Source organism: Meles meles, chromosome 12, assembly GCF_922984935.1.
Source record: "Meles meles chromosome 12, mMelMel3.1 paternal haplotype, whole genome shotgun sequence".
In the NCBI taxonomy this organism is placed as follows: Eukaryota; Metazoa; Chordata; class Mammalia; order Carnivora; family Mustelidae; genus Meles; species Meles meles.
The window spans coordinates 79,178,345-79,200,891 of NC_060077.1; the positions used below are offsets into that span (position 1 = coordinate 79,178,345).

The 22,547-nt window shown below is 47.0% G+C and overlaps 1 protein-coding gene across 1 annotated transcript in view; it reads right to left on the reverse strand.

The window, feature by feature from the left end:
• ALPK2 (alpha kinase 2) overlaps nucleotides 1–22,547 on the reverse strand; it is a 115,584-nt gene that overhangs the window by 69,296 nt on the left and 23,741 nt on the right. The window contains exon 4 of the mRNA XM_046025608.1: nucleotides 274–1,996. Coding sequence (XP_045881564.1) covers nucleotides 274–1,996 — 1,723 coding nt within the window. The remainder of the gene's footprint in view (nucleotides 1–273; nucleotides 1,997–22,547) is intronic.

A 22,547-nucleotide genomic window follows, 5' to 3' on the forward strand; every position in this document is an offset into this window, starting at 1 on the left:
CAGAATCCCATTAGTGTCTCTTACTCCTATCTGTCTTTTGCTATAATTAGGATGGCTTAGGGTTTATCTGGGCCTTTTTTCAAAACCAGATTTCCTTCCCAGCAGCAGCAGCTGTCATTCACAAGTCCCCTCATGGTACTGGGAGACTTCTTTTGATTTGCACTGTGGTGCAGTGATCATGACTACGAAGGGAAGGGAAACACACACACACACACACACACACACACACACAAATACCTTTCATCTAGTAATTTTTAAAAAGAGAAGTCTTACCCGAGGATGAGCACTCCAGTCTGGAACTCCCCCTGTTTCAAACAGGTTCTGGACGGGCATCCCTTCTCCCGGGAAGCCCGAGTTCCCTCCTTGGGGGAGTGAGCCCAGGGGAGTTCGTGGGGTTTTTCCTTCTCGCTCTGCTTGGACTGGACTAGCACGTTGTCCTGCAGGGAACTGGGAATTCCAGTCAGCTTCCGCTCTGGCCCAAGAACCGTCTCTTTTATCACTCTGGGTTGGTGGGTGTTTAACGGGTTCTTTGGGATAGAAGAGATTAAAGGTGCTTTCTGTTGTACTCGCTTTCAGATTGGGGCTCAGTTTCTTGGGTTTTCCTCTCACGCTGGGCTGCCTCAGCCTGGCAGGTTTCTCTGAGCCCCTCTTGGTCAACGAACCCTCATCCCCTACTCTTCCCTCGGCTGCGATCTCCAACCACTGGCTCGCCCTTGGCTTCTCTAACTCACCAGACAAGCGCTGCATCGCCGTCTCGAGCACTGCTTTATCCGTGTTTAGCAGATTGTCACTGGTGAATTCCTCTCCTGCCTGACGGCTGTCTCTGGTTTCTCTCCGAATTCCTGGATAATCATTTTCAGCGGCCTCGGAAGCAGCGGGTGGTTTATATCTCCCCGGGTCTGTCACCGCAGACGTCGCGTCCCAGTGAGGTCCCAAAGTCAGAATCATCCCCGTTTGCAAGGATGAGGGACTGTGGGTGGAGGCTTGGCCGCTCCTCACCCCCACTTCTTGGGGTTGTGAGTGATAACCGCAGAGGCCAGTGGTGGCCTCCATAGGCCCGATGTCATCCGACACCCGAGACCCACAACCCACTTCACCGAGGAGATGCTCACACCCACCCAGGCAACACGCACTGAATTCCATCTCTTCGTCATCGCTTTCTAATAAAAAAACATGCTCAGTCCCCTGCAGGTTCCTTTGCCAAACTGCATTAGAGTAATCCGTCATAACGTCGGAACATTCCAGATACTCTAGGTCATCATCTGAAAACTCCTCGGTGCAGGTTAGGGTTATCTCTGGGCAAAGTTCATAGTCACTGTCAGAGTCTTCGCTGGACGCCTGTGGGCTGACTTGCTGCTTGATCGCGGCCCTGTCACCTGGGCAGACGGATGCAGTGACCTCCGACAGCGGCAGGCTGAAGCTGATGTATTTCTGTCCTGTGGGGTCCGCTTGGCCAGAGTCCGAGACTTCCTCCTGAGGGCCATCACTGTGTAAGGCATCCGTTAGCCTCAGTCCTTTGGACTGGACTGTCCTTTGGCAATATACATTGTGGTTGGTGGGAATTCGACTTAAATTAGAAAAAAGCAACCCGTCTGCAACTTCCTCGGCGTCACCCAGATCATGAGCCTCTTCGGCTGGCCTCGTTCCTTTAACATCCGAGGGATTTTCCGAGCTGGAGGCATGAGGGTCGCTATTGGCCTGCGGTGAGCAGGAACAGCTGAATTTGGAGGAGGGGGAAGCAGCTGACATGGCAGTACCTGTGGAGACATTTTCCTCCCCCTCACGAGGATGTTCTTTCTCATCGAGCGGATCTGTTCTCTCCTGCGCACCTGCCTCTGTTGCGCGGCTCCACCCCGCGCCCCCGCCCTCTTTCGGGTTAGGAGAGAGCTGCGGCTTCTCTGCCCAGCACTTGACTTCAACAGAAGCAGAGCAGCAGATCATTCCCGAAGAGTTTTTAGCCGAGATTTGGAAAACAGCAGCGTCGTCTGGGCTACAGCTGGGACGAAGAGAATACACAGGTAAGTTTGCCGCGTGTGGATGGACGCGCCAACCTTCCTCACGTCATGGCACACGGAAAACCCCCATGATCGTTGCTGCACCCCCTCTGCGGGGGGCTTGTGAACTCCCCGCAAACCAGCTTCGGAGTTCCAGCTGCCCTCACGCTGAGAATCCAGGAAGCTCCACACTTTCCCATAGAACTTTCCACACACTCGCCCCACCTTGAAAAATGCTGAGAATTATGCAGACGTATGGGGGAAGCATCTGGAACTCTAGTTTTCTTCTTCTCTCCTTTTATTTTAAGTCTTTTTGATGCTATGGGAATTTGGAAAAAAACATTTTCTGGAGTGAGACCTTGTACACAAACAGCTGAAGAATTCGACCTCATGCAGTGGAACAGCATAAGCCATAGCTCTTCTTAAGCCTGTGCTGAGAAGGCAAGGTTCCTGCCAGGAAGCTGTAAAGGTATCAGGCTGGGATTATGTGTATGAAGAATGGTGCCATTTTTCTACATTTTACCTGACTGTGAAGTCCAAACCCCACCCCACGAGCCCCTCTGGCTGGAAACTCATGTCCACATGCCATCCTGACTTACCTAGACCAAGCCAGGCCTTTGGCTTGGGCCCAGCAGGGAAGAAACTGGATCCTAGATCATGCTGAGCCTGCTCTCCCTGCTCCAGGAGAGACCGTACTCCTTGGCCCCTCCCTTTATTGACTCCGGCCTAACAGGCTTTGCTGACCTTTCCCACTAGGGCCTCCCTTCAGGCTCTGCAGTGAGGATAAACACTTGTTACACTTGTTACAATTTGCACTCATTTATCTCATTGGACCTCAGTGTAGCTATAACATTGCTAGTCTCACTCCACGCATTATCCAGCTCAGAAGTCAATCAGCATTTTCTGAAGGCGGCAGCTATGGGTCTGGCCAGATTTAGAGGTCATATTTAGATATTTATTGACTGATCTGTGTAAAATGTGCACCAGTATCTAAGCCAGAAGGGTCAGTGCTAGAGACTCAATGGCACAGAGTCTTTCTTATTCTTTGTCTTCTCCCTGAAGGCCTCCCTGTGTCTGTCCAAGCTCCCATGTGGTCATAAGCCCTCAATAGTTGGGTGCCTGCTCACACACGCCTCATTTTTCAAAAATCATAGATTAATTGCAATTTTGTTAATATCTTGGTCTTTAATAATCTGGTTCCCACGTAGAAGCCAGTCGGGTGGCTGAGACTGGCCACCGCTGATCTTCGGATTTGCCTTGGCCAACAGCGTGGGGAGACTGGAATTTAGGGTAACATTTTTTTTTAAAGATTTTTATTTATTTATTTGACAGACAGAGATCACAAGTAGGCAGAGGCAGGCAGAGAGAGAGGAGGAAGCAGGCTCTCCTCTTGAGCAGAGAGCCCAATGTGGGGCTCGATCCCAGGACCCTGAGATCATGACCTGGGCTGAAGGCAGAGGCTTCACCCACTGAGCCACCCAGGCGCCCCTAGGGTAACTTTCAAGAGGAAATAGTACCTACCCCTCCTGTCGACTTCACAAGGTTATGCTGAAGTTCAAATGAGAAAAATCAATGTGAAGGGACTTTACAAAGCAGAAAGTTTATGCCACATATATTCTATAAGAACGTGGAAGTGCTAAGTGATATTTACACGATGGGATAGAGACACGAGCTGACGCTGCTATGGCAATTGTAAACGCATCAAATCTCTGTTGTACACCTTAACACATACACAATGTTGTATGTCAACTATAACTCAAAAAAAAGAAAAAAAGATGTGAGAGTGCTAAGACCAGATTACCTCGGGTTCTCAAGAAGTGTGCAGAAGAATCATCAGGAAACTGCTTAAAATTTTTGAATCAGAACCCATGGGTAAAAGGCCTAAGAATCTCTCTGCCTGCCTCTCTGCCTAGTTGTGATTTCTCTCTGTCAAATAAATAAAATGTTAAAAAAAAAAAGTTGAAGGCCTAAGAATCTGCTTTTAAAGACCCTAAACAGGAGTGCCAGGGTGGCTCAGTCAGTTGAGCATCCAACTCTTGATTTCAGCTCGGGTTGTGATCTCAGGGTCATGAGATCAAGCCCCATGTTAGGCTCCGTGCTCAGCAGGGAGTCTGCTTCTCCCTGTCCCTCTGTGCCTCCCTCCTCAAATAAATAAATAAATCTTTTTTAAAAAATTCTATTTATTTGTTTGACAGAGATCACAAGTAGGCAGAGAGGCAGGTAGAGAGAGAGGAGGAAGTAGGCTCCCCATGGAGCAGAGAGCCCGACATGGGGCTCGATCCCAGGATCCCGGGATGATGACCCGAGCCAAAGGCAGAGGCTTTAACCCACTGAGCCACCCAGGTGTCCCAGATAAATAATTGAATCTTAAAAGAAAAAGATCCCAAACACATTCTGCTACAAATTGTCCTGGGCCTGCCCTTTGAGACAGCCTCATCCTCATCCTCATTACTTACACATAGATCTCCTCAATCGAGCTGAATTGGACCTGAATAAAGAGAAAGGGGCCTCCGTTGGATGTTCACATGGCCCACACCACTGCCCACCTGCCTCTTCTCCCTTAGTTCTTGGAGACCTGTCCTCAGTTTTGGACTTAAAAGGAGCATAGGTGGGGCGCCTGGGTGGCTCAGTGGGTTAAAGCCTGTGCCTTTGGCTCAGGTCATGATCCCAGGGTCCTGGGATCGAGCCCCACATCAGGCTCTCTGCTCGGCAGGGAGCCTGCTTCCCTTCCTTTCTCTCTGTCTGCCTCTCTGCCTACTGTGATCTCTGTCTGTCAAATAAATAAAATCTTTTTTTAAAAAAAAAAAAAGGGCACCTGGGTGGCTCAGTGGGTTAAGCCGCTGCCTTCGGCTCAGGTCATGATTCCAGGGTCCTGGGATCAAGTCCCGCATTGGGCTCTCTGCTCAGCAGAGAGCCTGCTTCCCTCTCTCTCTCTGCCTGCCTCTCTGTCTACTTGTGATCTCTCTCTGTCAAATAAATAAATAAAATCTTAAAAAAAAAAAAAAAGGAGCATAGGACAATACCATGATCTACTGGGACATCCCAAGTAATTCTGATTTCCTAATTTATCCAGACCACAATCTCAGTGCCAGAGAAATGACCCACCCTGAAAGCACCAAGACTTATGGAAAAAACAGAAGGGAAGAGAAGAAAAGAAGACAGAGAGGCCAAAGGACCAGGTAAGAAAGCATTAAAGGTGGGGAACAGAGATGGTTCTCAAGAACCAAGGAGAGAAAACCAAAGAAATTTTAGGCAAAATTGTGGAGGAAATGATTGAGTTAAATATATTTCACTTCTGAATGACTAAATAAGCGAAGGGGAGAATGTTAGGATTTAGTAACGTACGATTTTATGGAGTATGTGTTTAAGCCAATAGAAGATTTACAAATCATATTACGTTTACTTAAGAGGAAAAATATAACTGACCTCTCAGAAGTTGATTAGGTAGAATTCTTCTCACTGGCTAATGACTTCTTTTCAGAGACTTATGGTTTGTGGTTGACATGTCCTTGATCCTTATCTCTAAGCATCTTAAAGAATAGAGGGAGCAAATTCGGCCACGAGCATGGCATTTGTTGAATGTCCCTGCTAGTGAACAATGTGTGTGCCACTCCCCTGCGTGCAAAACAGAGGCTCGGGGGGGGGGGGGGGGGCGTTGAGTAATTTCCCCGAAGTGACCAAGTTGGTAAGTGGTAGAGGGGGCTAGGAAACCAGAGCCTTCTACTCTGAAGCCAGGCTCGATAGGTCATGTTAGAAAACTCACATTCAGAAAAGGGAAGTGGCCAATGTAGAGAGATCATTTTTGCAAATAAAGTGTTTCTGTCTTAAGTTTTCATCTTCATTGGCCAACTGACATTTGTGACGAGTTCATTGTGGTGCCCAGTATGACGTTGAGTGCCGAGCCAGAGTCAAGGAGATGCGTACCACGTCATGTCCAACCCTAAAATGACTAAAAATTTACTGGGGGCGACAATCTGAATTTCTGCGAGAACCTTGTAGGTCACTTCTGTGCTAAGTTGTCCAGTGGAAGCTGGAAGAGAAGAGAAGCTCAGAGGCGACTCCAGTGGGAGCAGCTGGAAGGGTGTGAGTAGGGTTGGGCTTTAGAATCTGTAAGATGCTGGCAGAGCGACCTGTGTGCCCCACAGTGATTTGACAGGAATGCAGAAGCATCCCGGAAGAAACTCCCTGAACAATTAGTTGCATTCCTTCCTTGTGGATCTTTCCTTCTGGCTGAAGGAAGCAGCGGCATTCCTCCACCTTGCTATGAAAGTCTTCCTGGAATCCTCTACGTTCTTTCTAAATTAAATCATTTCCATATTAAAGAAAAAGAGCTACATGTGACCTTAAGTGGATGGGGCTTCTTCTGGGCTTGAACCCCTGAGTTGGTCTAAACCAGAGGTTCTTAAATATTTGGGCAATAAGAACACTTTATAGACTCTCAAGAACAACGGAGGACTCCCAAGAATGCTTGCTTACGGGGGTTATATCTATCAATATTTCCCATATTGAAATTAAAACAGAAAAATTGAAAATGTTTATTCATTTAAAAATAACACAAATAAGCTCATTAATGTTAGCATAAATGCATATATGATATATATTAGCATATATATGGGAAAATACCTGTATTTTTCCTAAACAAAATAAAATTTCCTAAGAGTGGCACCATTTTATATTTTTTCACACATCTAATATCTGGCTTAATAAAAGACAGCTTTTTTTTTTTAACCTACTTCTGCATTGTGATGTAATAATACATTTTGGTTGAAGTATATAGAGAAAATCTGGCCTCGCACAGATATGTAGTTGGAAAAGCAAAAGTATTTTAATAGTCTTTTCATATGATTGTGGAAAATCTTTGCTACTATACCAAGAGTGGTTGCAATGTCGGATCTGAAACCCTATCAGCAAGTTACATAAAATCTATTGGCTTTGACTGCATTTTACATGCATCTTTACTCAGACGAGATTTTGTAACATCATATATTGTTCAATTGGAGGAACTTGGTTCAGGAGATCTCCTAAACATTAACACACTTCATTATACATTTTTTTAAATCACATTAATTAATATTCCTACTGATAATTTGGAAGTATTGGGAAACTGTCAAGCTTCTGATAAAGGATACAAGTTTTTGAAATTTCTAGTTAGGGAAACAATACAAATATTAATTGATCATAATAATGTAATTCAATTCTGTGCTAAGTTGCTTGGCGTCAGTGGAAGGGCAGAGGACGTCAGTAAAATGGCAGAGTAAAGAACTTCTGAACATTTCTCCCCCATAAAAGCAACAAGAATGCTGGCAAAATGTGTCTGAATCAGCTTTTTCAGAATTCTGAAAGTCAATTAGAAAATCTGAGGAGGATTTATTCAAAAAAAATGGCTGAATCTCAGGAAGAACAGCAAATTTTCTGGTGGTGTCACTTTCCCTGTCCTACCCCTTACCCCCACCTCCATGGAGTCCGGTAAACCAAGTGTTGACAATCATGGTGAAAATCAGCAGTCTGGCAGCCACCAGAAGGGGCAGAACAGGGTTGGAGCAACTGCAAAGCCCCATGCCCAAGGAATTGTCATCAGACCTGTCCGGTGGCTCCCTGAACAATCACACTCTCAGGACTATCTTTATGTGTTCAGACTCAGAGTTCAACTAGCAGGAACAACCTTCTCCCTGAGACATTTGTCAGGAGAATATTCAGAGGCAACTATTTAACATCATGGCTGCCTGAGGCACTAGATAACTGGTGAGACAAACAACAAGCTAACTAAAAAAGATTAAAAGGGAAGGCTAGGGAATGAGATATCCACAAGGGGCACTGAAAATGTCCAGCATGTTTCTGGGAATCCAGAAGGCCATGCACATGTGTATGGCTGTGAGCTTGTCCAGGGCTGTATGCATGCTTGGGAAAGGCCTGAGAAGACATTAAGCTCTCAACTCTAACTGACCTGAAGGCTCTGTGCTAGCAGGAAGTGAAGGCTAAGACAGAGTTGTCCACTGCTTGGCTGAGTGTTGAAGGCATGCCTCACCACGTGCACAGAGCTCCTCAACAAAAAGTGGGAGACTTAATGGTTCCAGGTATCTAAAGACATCTCCTTTGAAGTTAACCGAGCAGAGACTTCAGTGATCACAAACAACAAAGAATACGGATTTAAAGAATTGGCTCAGAAAAGTCACTAAACAAACAAACAACAACAATTGCTGGGAAAGGGGGAGAATCTGCTTTCCAAAGTGGCCACATTATATTGTTTAGAATGTCCAGTCTTTGCACAACAATTAGAGACATGCAAAGAAAGAATAAAGCATGGCCCATACAGGACTGGGGGGCAGGGAAGAAGCAAATAATAGAAACCATCTGGGACATGCTAGATAGAGATATTAACTAGCGATTTTAAGTATGTTCAAAGAACTAAAAGAAGTTTTGTCTAAACAACAAAAGGAAAATGTGAGAACAATGTCTCAGTAAAGACACAGAAATTGTAAATAAGAACTACATGGAAATTTCGAAGCTGAAAAGTATAATGACTGACATGAAAAATTCACTAGAGGACTCAAGAGCAGAGGTAAGCACACAGAATAAAGAGTCCATGAACTTGAAGATGATGGGTCGAGATTACCTGGTTTGCAGAGCAGAAAGGAAAAAGAATGGAAAAAAAGTGGACAGAATCTCAGAGGCAACATATGCATAAAGGGAGTCCCAGAAGGAGATGAAAGAAGCAGGAAGAATGTTTGAACAGAGTGGAAGTTCTTAGTTCAGAGAAGGGACTGCAGTGATAGCTTGAATGCTTGGGTTTTTTTTTAAATTGAGGTATAACTGACATATAACACCACATTAGTTCCAGGTGTACAACATAATGAGTCAAGGTTCGCATACATTGTGAAATGATCAGCACAGTAAGTCTAGTTAACGTCAATCACCACACATAGCTATAAGAAAAGAAAATTTCTTTTTCTTGTCATGAAAACTTTAAAGATCTACTCTTTCAGCAACTTCCAAATACATAATACAGCATTATTTTTTTAAAAGATTTATTTTATTTTATTTATTTGACAGAGAGGTCACAAGTAGGCAGAGAGGCAGGCAGAGAGAGAGGGAGAAGCAGGTTCCCTGCTGAGCAGAGAGCCCGACATGGGCCTCGATCCCAGGACCCTGAGATCATGACCTGAGCTGAAGGCAGAGGCTTTAACCCACTGAGCCACCCAGGCGCCCCACAATACAGCATTATTAACGATATTCACTGTGCTGTACGGACATCCTCAGGACTTATTTTATAATCAGAAGTTTGTATCCTTTTAAAAACCTTGGATTTTTATCACTAGCAACAAATACTTTCAGTTTTCCTTGAAGTTGCAGGTCTACTTTATTTTCAAGATGATGTTCATCACATATCTGAGGCTTGAGAATCATTTGTCCAATGTTCTTTCAAGCAAAAATTATACTCCATGGAAAAGTGGCTAGTTCAGCTTGCAACTTAATCATACAGGTGTTTTCCCTCGAGAGGAGTATCCTCTCAAGGCAATCCAGCAGAGATGTTTTGGGCATATTTCTCATTTCCTTACAGCACATATAAAGGGATTTGTCAAGATTTAATGAAATTGGGGCACCTGGGTGGCCCAGTGGGTTAAAGCCTCTGCCTTCGGCTCAGGTCATGGTCCCGGGGTCCTGGGATCAAGCCCCGAATCGGGCTCTCTGCTCAGCGGGGAGCCTGCTTCGCCCTCTCTCTGCCTGTCTCTCTGCCTACTTGTGATCTCTCTCAAGTAAATAAATAAAATCTTAAAAAAAAGATTTAATGAAATTAACAATTTTTACCGATGCTTCAGAAATATATCAAGTGAACTGTTTTGGGTTTTGGTTTGTTTTTAACTACAGCTGTACAGCAGTGAAGAATTCTACAACAACTAGTATAATTTGGAACCACTGCCTAGATTCATGTTAAGCCACCAACAGTTTTCCCATCCTTTGCTTTTTATCATCATTCCACATGTCAACACAGTGAAAAAGACAAATAATGTTTCAGTATTTTTGTGATAGTAGTTTTGATCTGCTGGATTCTCTGAAAGGTCATTAGGGAACCCTAGGGGTCCATGGACCACACTTTGAAAACCACTCATTAAAGCTATTCACCAAGGGAAGCTTTAAAATGCTCTCAGCAATTTTCTCACAGCAAATAACTGGCAGAGGAGGGCTCTTGAACCCTGGCAGTGGGCAGCAGCATGGAGGGCTGACATTTTGCTCACTGTAATCACTTAGGTGCTCTCTTAGGCACATGACTTCCTCTCTTTGGGCCTCAATTTCCTGATTTACAAAGAGGAAGAAGACCTATGTCTGGGTCCTACCCTCTTAGAGATTCTGATTTAATGCTCAGTATAGGGGGCTCTGCGATTTAATTTGGGTCAGCAGAAGGCTGGGTCCATCAATCCGGGAGTGGAAGGGAGGGTGCCAACCTTAGAAGTTCTTCGGGATTTCGCCAACTTAGGATGGTTTTGTGCTTTGGGAACAAGGATTATAAATGTGAGTGAGAACTGAGAGCACAGGGCAAGCAAGAATATGAAAAGAGGGGGTTGGGAAATAGAATGTAACAGGTGCAAAAAGAAGAGAAGGAATCATTTTTTTTCTCTAGCTACCGGCACCACAGACCTATCAGCCCAGATCGTCTTTGAAATCCCTACATTCCAATCCCTACCCTTACTGCCCCCCTGGAGGGTTGGGTTTTCACACGCACTCCGTCATCTCCCTCTTCATTCCCCACCCCACTGACACACATAGAACAGAACGACTTACTCCCATGTGGACTGAAAAGTGGATTTCCCCGGCTCAGGTTGCTTCTCGTCTCCCTTTTGTCTCCTGGAGGTCATTCCTCTGCTCCCCAGAAAACTCTCCCAACAAGATTAAAACTGCTGGAACAAACCCTGCATCTGACCAGACGCCCCAGGGACAGAGTTTGTGGGAGCCAGAGCTCAAGCTATTGGCTGGAGGTAAGACACGAAATCCTTTCCGGGCTTCAGGTATTGTTCTGTTTTACTATGTGCCACTTTCCAGGGGAGGAAAACAATATCTGGGAACAAAATGTCAGCAGTGTCTTCACCGGGGCAGCCAGGAATGTGGGGGGTGGGGGGACTTTGGAGGCCTCCCACTCCCTCCGTGCCCTGTGGGTTTTCCAAGCCTTGCCTGCCCATGCAGCAGGGAGCAGGGAGAGCGTCTGGCTCAGTAAATACATGATGACATCCGTGTCCTTGCCACCATCGCAGCGCCAGGTGAAGGTCAAAATATTCTCTTACACCGACTGTCTGTATCCTATTACTTGCCGAACCGCTACTATCAATTTGATGGATTGAATTATTCAGAATGACTAAAGGAATAAGAGAGGCTTGAGTTTTTTCATGCTCTCAAGCTAAGTTTGTTGTAGAGAGGGGAGAATTCTAATCCTAGCAACACACACAACTGCTTGATCCTATTTTCTATAAGCAGCGAGATACATTTCAACACCAGTGAGGAGTTTGCAGAAAATTTTACCAATTTACTCATTTATCCAATGGATTTATTGAACCACGAGTCTGAAGACTGAAAGGGGACTTGGAACTGCGGGGCTCCTGGGCCCACCTGCCTCCCTACCCCTGCCCCTGCTCCCTTCCCTGCTCTGTTCTGTCTCCTGGCGCTCACCCTTTAGGCCCAGACTCCCCAGCTCCCAGGGCCACTGGAGTCCTTCTGCATTGGACCACAGGGAGAGGCACAGGAGGCAGGAGACTGGAGATTGGGGAGAAGGGAAAAGTCACCCACAGGTGGGATTTCTAGGAGGACTTCCTTCTGTCCTCTTCAGCAGCTCCAGCTCCCACAGGACAGGCCCACAGGGTTCCAGCTTCTGCCTTGTAACCCAGAACTAGTTGCCTTACTGCCTGTCCTCACCCAAGAAGCCTAAGGAATGGTGGCTTCCTGCAGGTGCTCATTCTGGGTGACCCGAGTTGGGATCACTCACCTGTACAACCCCACATTGAATGTTTAAAAATAGTTGGGTTTTGTTTTTGTTTTGAGATTTTAAGATTTAAGAATGAGTGGGGAGAGGGACAGAGGGAGAGGAAGCAGGCTCCTGGCTGAACGGGGAGCCCAGTGTGGGGCTCAATCCCAGGACCCTCGGATCACAACCTAAGCTAAAGGCAGACCCTTAACTGACTGAGCCACACAGGTGCCCCAAAAATAGTTTTTGTCTTCCTGGTTGGACCCTGACAGATAGATGATTTAGTTCACGGACTTTGGAACTGAGGCCCTGGGAATACGTGAGCGTCTTACGTAACACAGTTAAAAAATTATAAGAAAAAACTACGACATGTAAGGCACTGTGTTGGGCTCTGTGTAGACAATAAAGATGGGAAATTCCTAGGCCCTTTCTAGGAGCTTCTCAGCCAATAAGAGAAATGATGTAGATATACCAATGGCTACAATACAGGACGGCAGGTCGTGGTAAAGGCAATAAAACTCCAATCAATTATGGAGATTCGGGTCGGGTGTGCAAGATAACAAGGGAAGGTTTCCTGGATATTCAAAAGCTGAAGCAGGGGTGCCTAGATGGCTCAGTGGGTTAAGCCAGTCATGAGTCATGTCATGATCCCAGAGTCCTGAGATCGAGTCTCGAATCAGGTGGGAGTGTGCCTCTTGCCCCTCCCCTGGCTTGTGCTCTCTCTCTTTTGCTCACTCTCTCTCTCAAATAAATACAAAAAATCTTTAAAAAAAAAAAAAAGCTGAAGCAGTACACAGTAGGATTTTGGCAGGAAAGTCGCTATATGGCTGGGGTTGGGGAGGGAGCTGACTTCTCCAGGCAGAAGAAACAGCCTCAAGGTGAGACTGCGGGCACAGTGGGCTGAAAGGCGGGGCCACTGTCGTTATTTATTATTTAAACACAACAATTTTGAGGATGAAAAGGGACACTTTTAATACCTACACCGAGACCACAGGCAGAAACCAGGGGGAGAGAAATTGACAGCATAAGACTTGTCTCCTTCCCCAGGGGAGCTGTCAATTTCGCAGAGAGATAAGACTTTCAGGTGTTATATGGGGAGCAGCACACAATTCGCAAACCCTAGTGTCATTGAATCCCAAAAAGCACAGTTGAGGCAGGGAGCATTTCTGGTGCCAGGAAGGGAGAGGTCAGGGTGGCCTGGATCTTCAGACAGCGTGCCAGGAGCATGGAACTTGAGCGTAGTAGGAAGGATTAAATTTTGGCTGATGGGGAAGTGGGGAGGGCATTCCTGGCAGACGAACCAGAGCTGGAATGAGCAGACCGTGTGTAAGGGACAGTGGAGGAATGAGCTGGTGGGGAGAGGGCCCTAAAGGACGGGAGCTGGGGGCTGAAAGGCACAGAGTTCTGCTCAGGGGCATGGCGCATGAGTGAACTGCCGTGGAAATTCTACTTTTCGCCTTCACCCGAGTGCAATTCTGAGCAGAGAGGAGAGGCAGATTGCAAAGCCAGTACAGCACAAGGGTGAAGGGGCAGACTTAGTGGCAAGACCCCCTGGGTCCACACGCTACCCACTCACTGTGCAATGTGGACAAGCTACGAAAGTACTGTAACTGGACCCACACCAGAGGACGACATGAGGACGATGGGAGGTTATTCCTAGAAGGGCTTACAGCAGGGCCCCGTGCACAGGAAACCGGGAATTGGGAGTTCTCAGTGCTGGTTGGATGTTAGAGTCACTAGGGGTGCTTTCTAAAAGTACCGGGGCCAAAAGACTTTTTAGGGCAGTGAAGCACTCCGTAGGTTGCATGTTGAATACGAGTCATTACGCGGTCATTGAAAAGCAGGGGCTGTGCGACACCAACAGTTGAGTCCTAACGTAAGACTCGGACTCTGGGTAATGATGGTGGCTGCTGTAGGCTCACTGGTTAGTAATGGTGCTACTACCCCAGTGGGGGTTGTTGATGGTGGGGGAGGCTAGGCATGGGGATGGGTCAAGGGCAGCTATGGAAACTGTGCTTTCTGCTCAGCTTTGCACCGGACCTAAAACTGCTCTTCACTTTAAAGAGTGAAGTATTTAAAAGGGGGAGAAATTCCAGGGTCAGGCCTCTACCAAAGAAAGGCAATTAAGCAGCATCTCAAGGGTGACAGGTTTCACCATGGGTGGTTTCGAAGCTTCCTGAGTGATTCTAAAGGGGAGCCAGAGCTCAGAGGCATTGAGCTAAAAAGGGTGTTAGCCCATGTGTGGTCGTGAAAGAGGTAGAGGAGCTGGTATATTGATGGAAGAGGAGGGATCTTTGCTTGGCGTGTGTCAGGAGTGATTTCTTGGTCTTTTCTGGCACAAAAGTGCTAAGCTTTTGACAGCGTTTTGAGCCTTTGGGTGTAGTGCTGGCTGACCAGATAGTCTTTAAATAAGAAAGGAGCCAACTGACTTCAGAAAGGAGGAAAAAAAAAAAAACAACTATAGCATTAGTCCCATCAGGCTTAGTTAATAGACAATAGAACTCTCTTATCAAAAGAAAACTCAAGGGTGGTTGGAAACAGTCCCTACCCCGCACCCAGGCTAGCGTAATGCCCAGAATGTGTCCAGAAATCTCAAGGTACACGTGACAATGGAAAAACTCCTATGTTAAGTTGTAAATCCATCTATGAAAAACATGGCATCTTGAGCACAGGACCAAGAACACTCCCTTGGACACTGCAGGACCAGAGCTCTTTTGTAAGAGCAAGCTAACTTCACATCAAGCTAACTTTGCATCCTGCAAGACCAGAGCTGCTAACTCATCAAACACCCAGCATGCCCCAAATCACACTCTGGAATTTCCTATCCAAACCTGCTTCTTGTCTCAAAAAAATCATCATTCCGTTCTACTAATCATTCATGGGGCACATGTCAGAGTCCCATTTTTCACTCCTCTTCTGCATCCAATCCAGCAGGAACTCCTGGCAGATGGATCCAGAGCCTGGTGGCTTCCTGCCACCTGCTCCAGGACAGCCCTGGACTGGGTCACTCCCTCTCTTGTCTGGATCATGGCCTTGCTGCCTGTGAGTCTTCCTCGCTCTGCCCTGTCTTCTCGGCAGCCACAGTGACCTTGAATGCTCCCACCTCCAGCTTCCTTCTGCCCCTTCTGGCCCCTCTGAAGGGAACACTCTGCCACAGGATAATCTCCCCACTGTCCCACTCTTACCCTTCCCACCTGTGCTATGGCACCTCAGCAGAAACACCTTCCTTGACGAGACTCCCTCCCTTCCCTGCCCTCCTCTACTCTTTGTCACCCGACACTACTGGTTTTGCTGGTGCGACAATGGACGACTCCTTCTCTATCCCTGTCCCATGAGATCAGGACTTCACTGTGCTCCCTCCTGGGTCCCCAGGGTCTTGAATGGCTCTGGCATACAGGAGGCCCTCTGTTAATCTTGATCTTTGAAGGCAGTTCTCATGATCACTTCTTTTTGAGTTAAACCCCACCGCACATGTTAGTAGATTTTGTTTTTGGAGGACGGCTCTGCTAGAGGGAAATGCAGTAGGTAATGTAATAGGACCTGCGGGTGCTGGGAGACAGAACTTTTGGCTTCTGATCCTGGTTTTGTTCCTAACCAGTTGTTAAGAACTTGGATGAGTCCCATGACCTCTCTGGGCCTTAGGTGAGCTATAAAGTAAAACATCAATGGGATTTGACCAATCGCATCAGCTCTTCTTAGGTGCTGGACCTGAGTATCATATTTTTTAGAGTTCTTCATGTGTAACAGAGAGTCAGGAGCAGGATAATCCTTAGAGCTGGGCTTCCTTGTGTCACTGTGCACAGAATCCCCTGGGACCTTGTTAAAATGCAGAATCCAATTGGCGGGAATGGGGGCTAGGACTCGGGCATTCTAATGAGCTCTGGGGCCATGGCTGCTGCTTCAGCTCTGAAATAAATTTTGAGGAGCAAGGTCTTAGGGTCACTTCCAGCTTCAGGACCCCAGTGTTTCTAAAGAGTGAAGGTCCCTTTACTGAATTCTTAGGAAAATATCAGCTTGACTCACTTGACTCACTTGACTCACTGCTCACTCTGAGCTGAGTTCCCAGTAAGTGCCTGACAAGCTGCCCTCCCAGGTAGCTCTGTGGGAACTGGAGCCAGTTTTGCTTTTTTAGAAAACCAACCATTCACCCCAGGCAGGGGGGTGCACAAAACCAGACCCGAGAACTTCTCTCTCAAAAGCAGACTGGGAGGCAAGAAACCAGGACGATTGGGTCACTTCTCTTTGCTGCTGCGCTGCAGCCTTGGTGCTGGCAATGTCCTTCTCTGTCATTCTTTGGGGCCATCTCACTGCACCTCTGCCTCACTCCCATGTCCTGGGACATTGCGGGTGAGTAGGTGAGGCCCCTGGCAGCCGGCATGAAAGCAGGGAGCCACAAAGCACCCGGGAGGAGTAGCCCCAGGTTGTAGGAAAGCTGGTCTAGGCTGGGAGGAGGAAGAACCCCTGCCCCGCTGGCACGGCAATCCAGGGAGTAGGAAATGACAAGGATAGAGTGGGGGGCAGTCACATAATGACCAGAAGCTCAGACTCATTGGAGCTCAAATGGCCCTAGGGGTTGTTGACTAAGTCGCCTGCTCCTACAGCTTTTGGAGGAGTAGGGGAGGACTTTTATAACTATATAACGAACCCCTTAGACTGCACAGTCTCTAAAGTCATAGTCAGCTGACCACCAAGACACAGTAATTCAAATCAGGTCCCCATGTTCATGGGGAGGAACCATGAAATCATTCTGTGGGGGAGGAAAAAATTTCCTCAACCCTGTTACGGTTCCTGGATGGGATTGAAAATTCAACTGACAAGGACAGATTAGCAGGAAAATAGCATACACATTTTATTGAATTTTTACACGTTTAAGAGAGCCTTCACAAGAGAAAGAAGACCCAAAGAGGCGACAAGAACAGAAAGCTTTTATACCTTTTACACAAAAAAATAAGTTTGTGAAGAACTGATAAGACAAAGGGGTTTGGGGGGCGCCTGGGTGGCTCAGTGGGTTAAAGCCTCTGCTTTTGGCTCAGGTCATGATCCCAGGGTCCTGGGATCGAGCCCCGCATCGGGCTCTCTGCTCCGCGGAGAGCCTGCTTCCTCCTCTCTCTCTGACTGTCTCCCTGCCTACTTGTGATTTCTGTCTGTCACATAAATAAATAAAATCTTTAAAAAAAAAAAAGACAAAGGGGTTTGGGCTAGAGGTAGCAAATGGTGAAGAAGTAACTAGAAGGTAAGAATGAGTTTGCCAGGGTTGTTTGCACAGACCTCCTCTTGCCCCAAATTCCCTGTATCTGGTGATAAAAAAATCGTTTCTGTCCTCCTGGCACAAGGAATGTACCTTTCACATAGGAATTTTATGACCTGTTTCAGGGAAACAGGGAGAGGACAGTTGGTGGGGGCGGGGGGGGGGCGGGGATGGTGGAGGGCTCAGACCTTCCTCCTCTTGCCATTTTTAATAATTCCTTCAGCTTTAGTTATTTAATATGCCGAGGTGACATATTTTGAGGAAGTGTGCCTGAACCCCATCAGCATTTCCCCCGTCTTGGCAAAACTGTGGAGACTACAACAAAAGCACTTGAATCCATTATGTCGTTTATCCCATAAATCCGTACTGAACATCTGATGACAGCCAGGCACAGAGCAGGCCCTGGAGACACAGCAGGGAACACTGGACACATTTCTGCTCCCGTGGAATTTACATTCCAGCTGGAGGATGCTCACAATAAACACAAATACAAATAAATATGCATCATGACTGGCAACCACCCAAGTGTCCATCCACAGGTGAACAGAATAACAACTTCTGGTGGATCCAAACAATGAAACCCTGAACACTGTTCAATGACAAAAGGAAGGAACTACAGACACAGGAAAGGATGCAGATGATTCTGAAGATAATTATGGCGAGCGAAAGCAGCCAGATACAAAAGAATACACACTCTATGATCTCATGTATATAAAATTCTAGAAAAGACAAACCTGTCTCCAGGGACAGAAGGCAGATGGGTTGCTGTGTAAAGATACATAGGAGAGAGGGGAGGAGGGCTGGAGTGCAAAGAGTGGAGTGACTGAGAAATCATTTGGATTTAGTCTTAGGAACTGAGAGGTTGAGATGCTGGGACTGGCCCGAACTTGTAGGACTCAGGAGAAGGGATAGGGCAGACCAGGCAGTCAGAAGTGATGCAGTCTGGAGGCAGGCAGGGGGGAGGCTCAGGGTCCAAGGCTCACAAGGAACTAAAAGTAAGGGGAGGAGGGAGATAGAGTCAGAGATGTGGAAAGTTCCTAGGCATGATAGGGCAAAGATGGAGGCAAATTTCATGGGAGGCCCTTGGCTGAGGGCATGAGAGGGAGAAAATAAGGCTGTGCTGGCCAGAAAAGGACACATGTTCCCAAACCAAATTTTGTTCTTAGTCCTGCCCCCCTCCCACACCCCTAACCCCCTGCCCTGAGCTCCTCCCTTCAGGGTTGGAGCAAAGCCCATCCTGGGACTCACAGGGCTTTGCCCCAAACCTGATTTGGTTCCAGCTCTTCCCCCAAGTAGAGGTCTGCCCTCATCAAATACCTTCTTTATGATGCTCACCTTTAAAACAGAAGTTAGTTAAATGATCGCTAGGACTAACGCTGTAATTGCGACAGCAGTGAGACTCCCCATCTTGTCAATCATCAGAAGTGCTGGACCAAGGTTCTGTGATTACAAATTAAGACTGAACCCCAACTGGCCCAGAACTTCCCTAATGTTACTATCTGCTCTAAGTTCACCTCAGAAGGTGATGATGGAGTGGCATTTACAAAGACATGGAGCCCACGTCCAATTTCCAGGGATTACTGCACCTCTCTCCGTCCCAGCATCTTGGGAGGGGCTCCTGGATCAACCTGTCACCTGCTCCCATATTAGCATAATATGCCCTGAGACCCAACACCATAGTGAGACCAACTGCCCAAGTCCAGCCCCCAGCCAAAGAGGAGGGTCCCATTCACTGCTCCAACACACTTACCTACCCAAAGTCAAAACCAGACTGTGAGGACAGACCTCGGATTCTCAGCACAGACCTATTACCCTGGGGACTCATTCAAGAAATACTCTACGCCTGGTCTGAGGAATGACCACAACGCTGAATTCATTCAGGAGGAATGCTGACCTGGGCCCCGCGCTGGGAACACAGAGGCCTTCAGGGTGCTGAAAGTTCGACCAGTCATCCTTAAGACTTGTTACACCTACTTAAGCTCACGGGAACACGAAGTTCACAAAATGCTTTCCAACCTCAGATGAAATGCCTTTTCTGTCTTAGTCAAGACATAGCATGATTCAGTCATCCCTATTTCTACCCAATGGTTCCTTTTTTTTTTTTTTAAGATTTTATGTATTCACTTGAGAGGGAACATGAGCAGGGGGGAGGGGCAGAGGGAGAAGCAGGCTCCCCACTGAGTTGGGAGCCGATGTGAGGCTCCATCCCAGGACCCTGGGATCATGACCTGAGCCAAACGCAGACACTTCACCAACTGAGCCAGCCAGGCACCCCTCTACTTGATGGTTCCTTGATGAAACACATTAATGATATCTTATCCTCTAAGAGGGAAATAGCAGAGGGAAAATGCTGCCAAGCTGTGCTAGCTTTCCTATCGCCAAGTTGCCTATTTTTAATCAGTTCCAAAATCATAGTTCAGTGTGGGGACATGTTCGGATAGCATAAGATAACTATTATTTATAGAGTATCCTAAATTTGTCACACATCCTGATTTAATCCCCATACCGATCCCATAAAGTGGTACTATCATTATCCCCTTCTTGCAGATGAGAAAACTGAGTCTCAGAGAGGCTACCTAACTTGCTAAAGATGATATAATGCATAAAATCCGGGATTTAAATCCAGACAACCCAGGGACACCTGGGTGGTTCAGTCGGTTAAGTGTCTGCTTTCAGTTCACGTCATGATCCCAGGATCCTGGGATCGAGCCCTGAGTCAGGCTGCCTGCTCAGCAGGAACCCTGCTTCTCCCTCTCCCCCCACTCACTGTCGCTTTCTCTTTCTCTCTTGGATAGATAAATAAAATCTTTAAAAAAATAAAACAATCAATCAGTCAATCCCGACAACACGGCTTCAGAGCCTTGCTCTACGCGGTGGAAATAGCCTCCTGTCCTTTGTGAGGAAAGTTGACGGTGACAATTTTACTGTTAGCAGGATGAGTGCTTGAAGGGTTTCATGCCGGAATAGAGAGGTTTTAAACCAATTCCCTAATACTCATTGCCCAGACTCACTCTCGACCAACAACTCAAGTTTCTTCAATGTTTGGAAGGACTTTGAGTTTCCTTGGGTGATCATGTCCAGCAAGAGGCCTCCAGAAACCAAAGTCTTCAACTCAGACAACAAGAACTTGTAAACAACTTTTTGTTACAAACCGGAATATAACAAGTATCCCAAATACTTGGGATATATAGTATCAAGAATATAACAGTATCCCAAAGCTCCTGGCATCCGTCTGTCCACCTAGGTGTGAGGAATAACTAGAAAGTCCAAAGTATCACTAAAATCACAGCGTGCACCATCTAAAAACCATCCAAACAGGGTTTCAAGCACAAACATGGATGAGAAAAGCAGCTTCAACCCAGGCTTGGGTTCCAGCTCCCCTGTTAAATGTCCAGTTGTTTCCAGTCTTTGAAAATGCTCCACTGGGGGTGCCTGGGTGGCTCAGTGGGTTAAAGCTTCTGCCTTTGGTTCGGGTCATGATCTCAGGGTCCTGGGATCAAACCCCACATCGGGCTCTCTGCTCAGCAGGGAGCCTGCTTCCTCCTCTCTCTCTCTGCCTGCCTCTCTGCCTACTTGTGATCTCTGTCTGTCAAACAAATAAATAAAATCTTTAAAAATAAAAAAATAAAAAGAAAGAAAACACTCCACTGATCTAACACTTTGCAAAACTATTCACATCAAAGTATCCTGGCTCTAAATACAGCTGCTATAAGTGAGGGCAGAGTGACACAGAGTAACTCTGGGATCACACTGCCTCTAGGGAGTGAACAGGAAAATGATACTGGTTACTAACTAATAATTAATAGCCAATTAAGTAATAGCTAATATCTAATATTTGTTGCATGCGTAATTCACGTTTTGTTGACCTTTTGCATGAATAATCTTAAAAAAAAATCGTTTTATGAAGAAACCAAAGTACAGAGAAGTTAATTGACTTGCTCCAGGCCACACAGCTAATAAGTGGCAGTGTATAGCCACAGCAAAAGTGTGGACTTTGAGGAAGGACCTGGAGAATTCTGTCATCATTTGCAAACACATGAGGCTGTAGGGATAAAGGATAACAGAAATCCCAGTCCCTGCCCTGAGGAGCCGGCCTTCCAACAACGAGCGGAAGCCAGGTTCGATCTCACAGCCCTGAGATCATGACCTGAGCCGATATCAAGGGTCAGTTGCTTAACCGACTGACCCCAGGTGTCCCAGTCAGAGGGAGGTTTTTAAAAATGCAAATGTTCCCATGACCCTCTGCTGCCCCAAACTCCTTCCTAGTCTGGGCATCATTTTAAGGACAAGGATACAAACCCCTTAGCTAGGACATACAGGTTCTCAGTCCAGAACCTGCCCGCCCTCCCAGTTGTTCTCCCCTGCATGCTGCTCCCCCACCAGGCCCTAGCAGTACCCCGGCCAGAGTCTGAATGCACCCCGGTCACCCCAGGAGGCAGTGCCCTCGTGCCTTTGCTCATGCTTTTCTCATCCCAGGGCTCGCATGGTCCTCCCCTCCCTCCCATCCACCTTTTCCAGGCCCTTCAGGGCTTCATGCTGGGGAACCTTGGAGAAAATTGCCCAGCGCATCCGCACTGGTCCCTCACCTACCCCCACCAGAGAGAGGCTAACTTTACTGCCTTGACTCTGGTCTTCCAGGATGCTTTCATCTTCCCCTCCGTCTTAGCACATGCTTGGTGTGGTATAACAAAGACGAATACTCAGTCTTTGTCCAGGTTCCTAGCACATGGCTCCGAAAACCCTTGGCATCTCCGGAGTCATGTCTTTTGCATGGTAATGAGATGACTGGTGGCTGGGGGCCCCTAAGTAGCTTCAGGAGGGGGGCTGGTCGCAGAAAGAGCAAGGCATGATTACAGGGTTGAAAACTCCAGCGCCAACCTCAGACCTCCAGGGAGGGAGAGGAGCTCGTGACTATGTTCATCCCAAGGGCCAATGATGCAGTCAGTCATATCTACATAATGGAAGGCCCGTAAAAACCCCTAAAGGACGGGGTTCAGAAAGGGTCCAAGTCAGTGACTGTAATAAGGTTCTGGGACAGTGGCATAGCTGGAGAGGTCACCAAGCCAGGCAACCCCGACCCCACACCCTGCCCTACGTAGTGATTCTATTAGGCTGTTCCTGAATTGTACCCTTTCTAACAAAGCGGTAATTGTAAGTCAAGTGTTTTCCCTGAGTCCTGAGTTGGTCAGGCAAACCATGGAACCTGAAGGAGGGAGAGGAGATCGTGGGAACCCCCCGACTTTGTAGCCAGTCAGACAGAAATGTGGGTAATCTGGTGTCTGAAGTGGGGGTGGAGGGCAGTCTTGAGGGAGTGAGGTCTTACACCAATGGGGTCAGACGCTCCCTCTGAGTATTT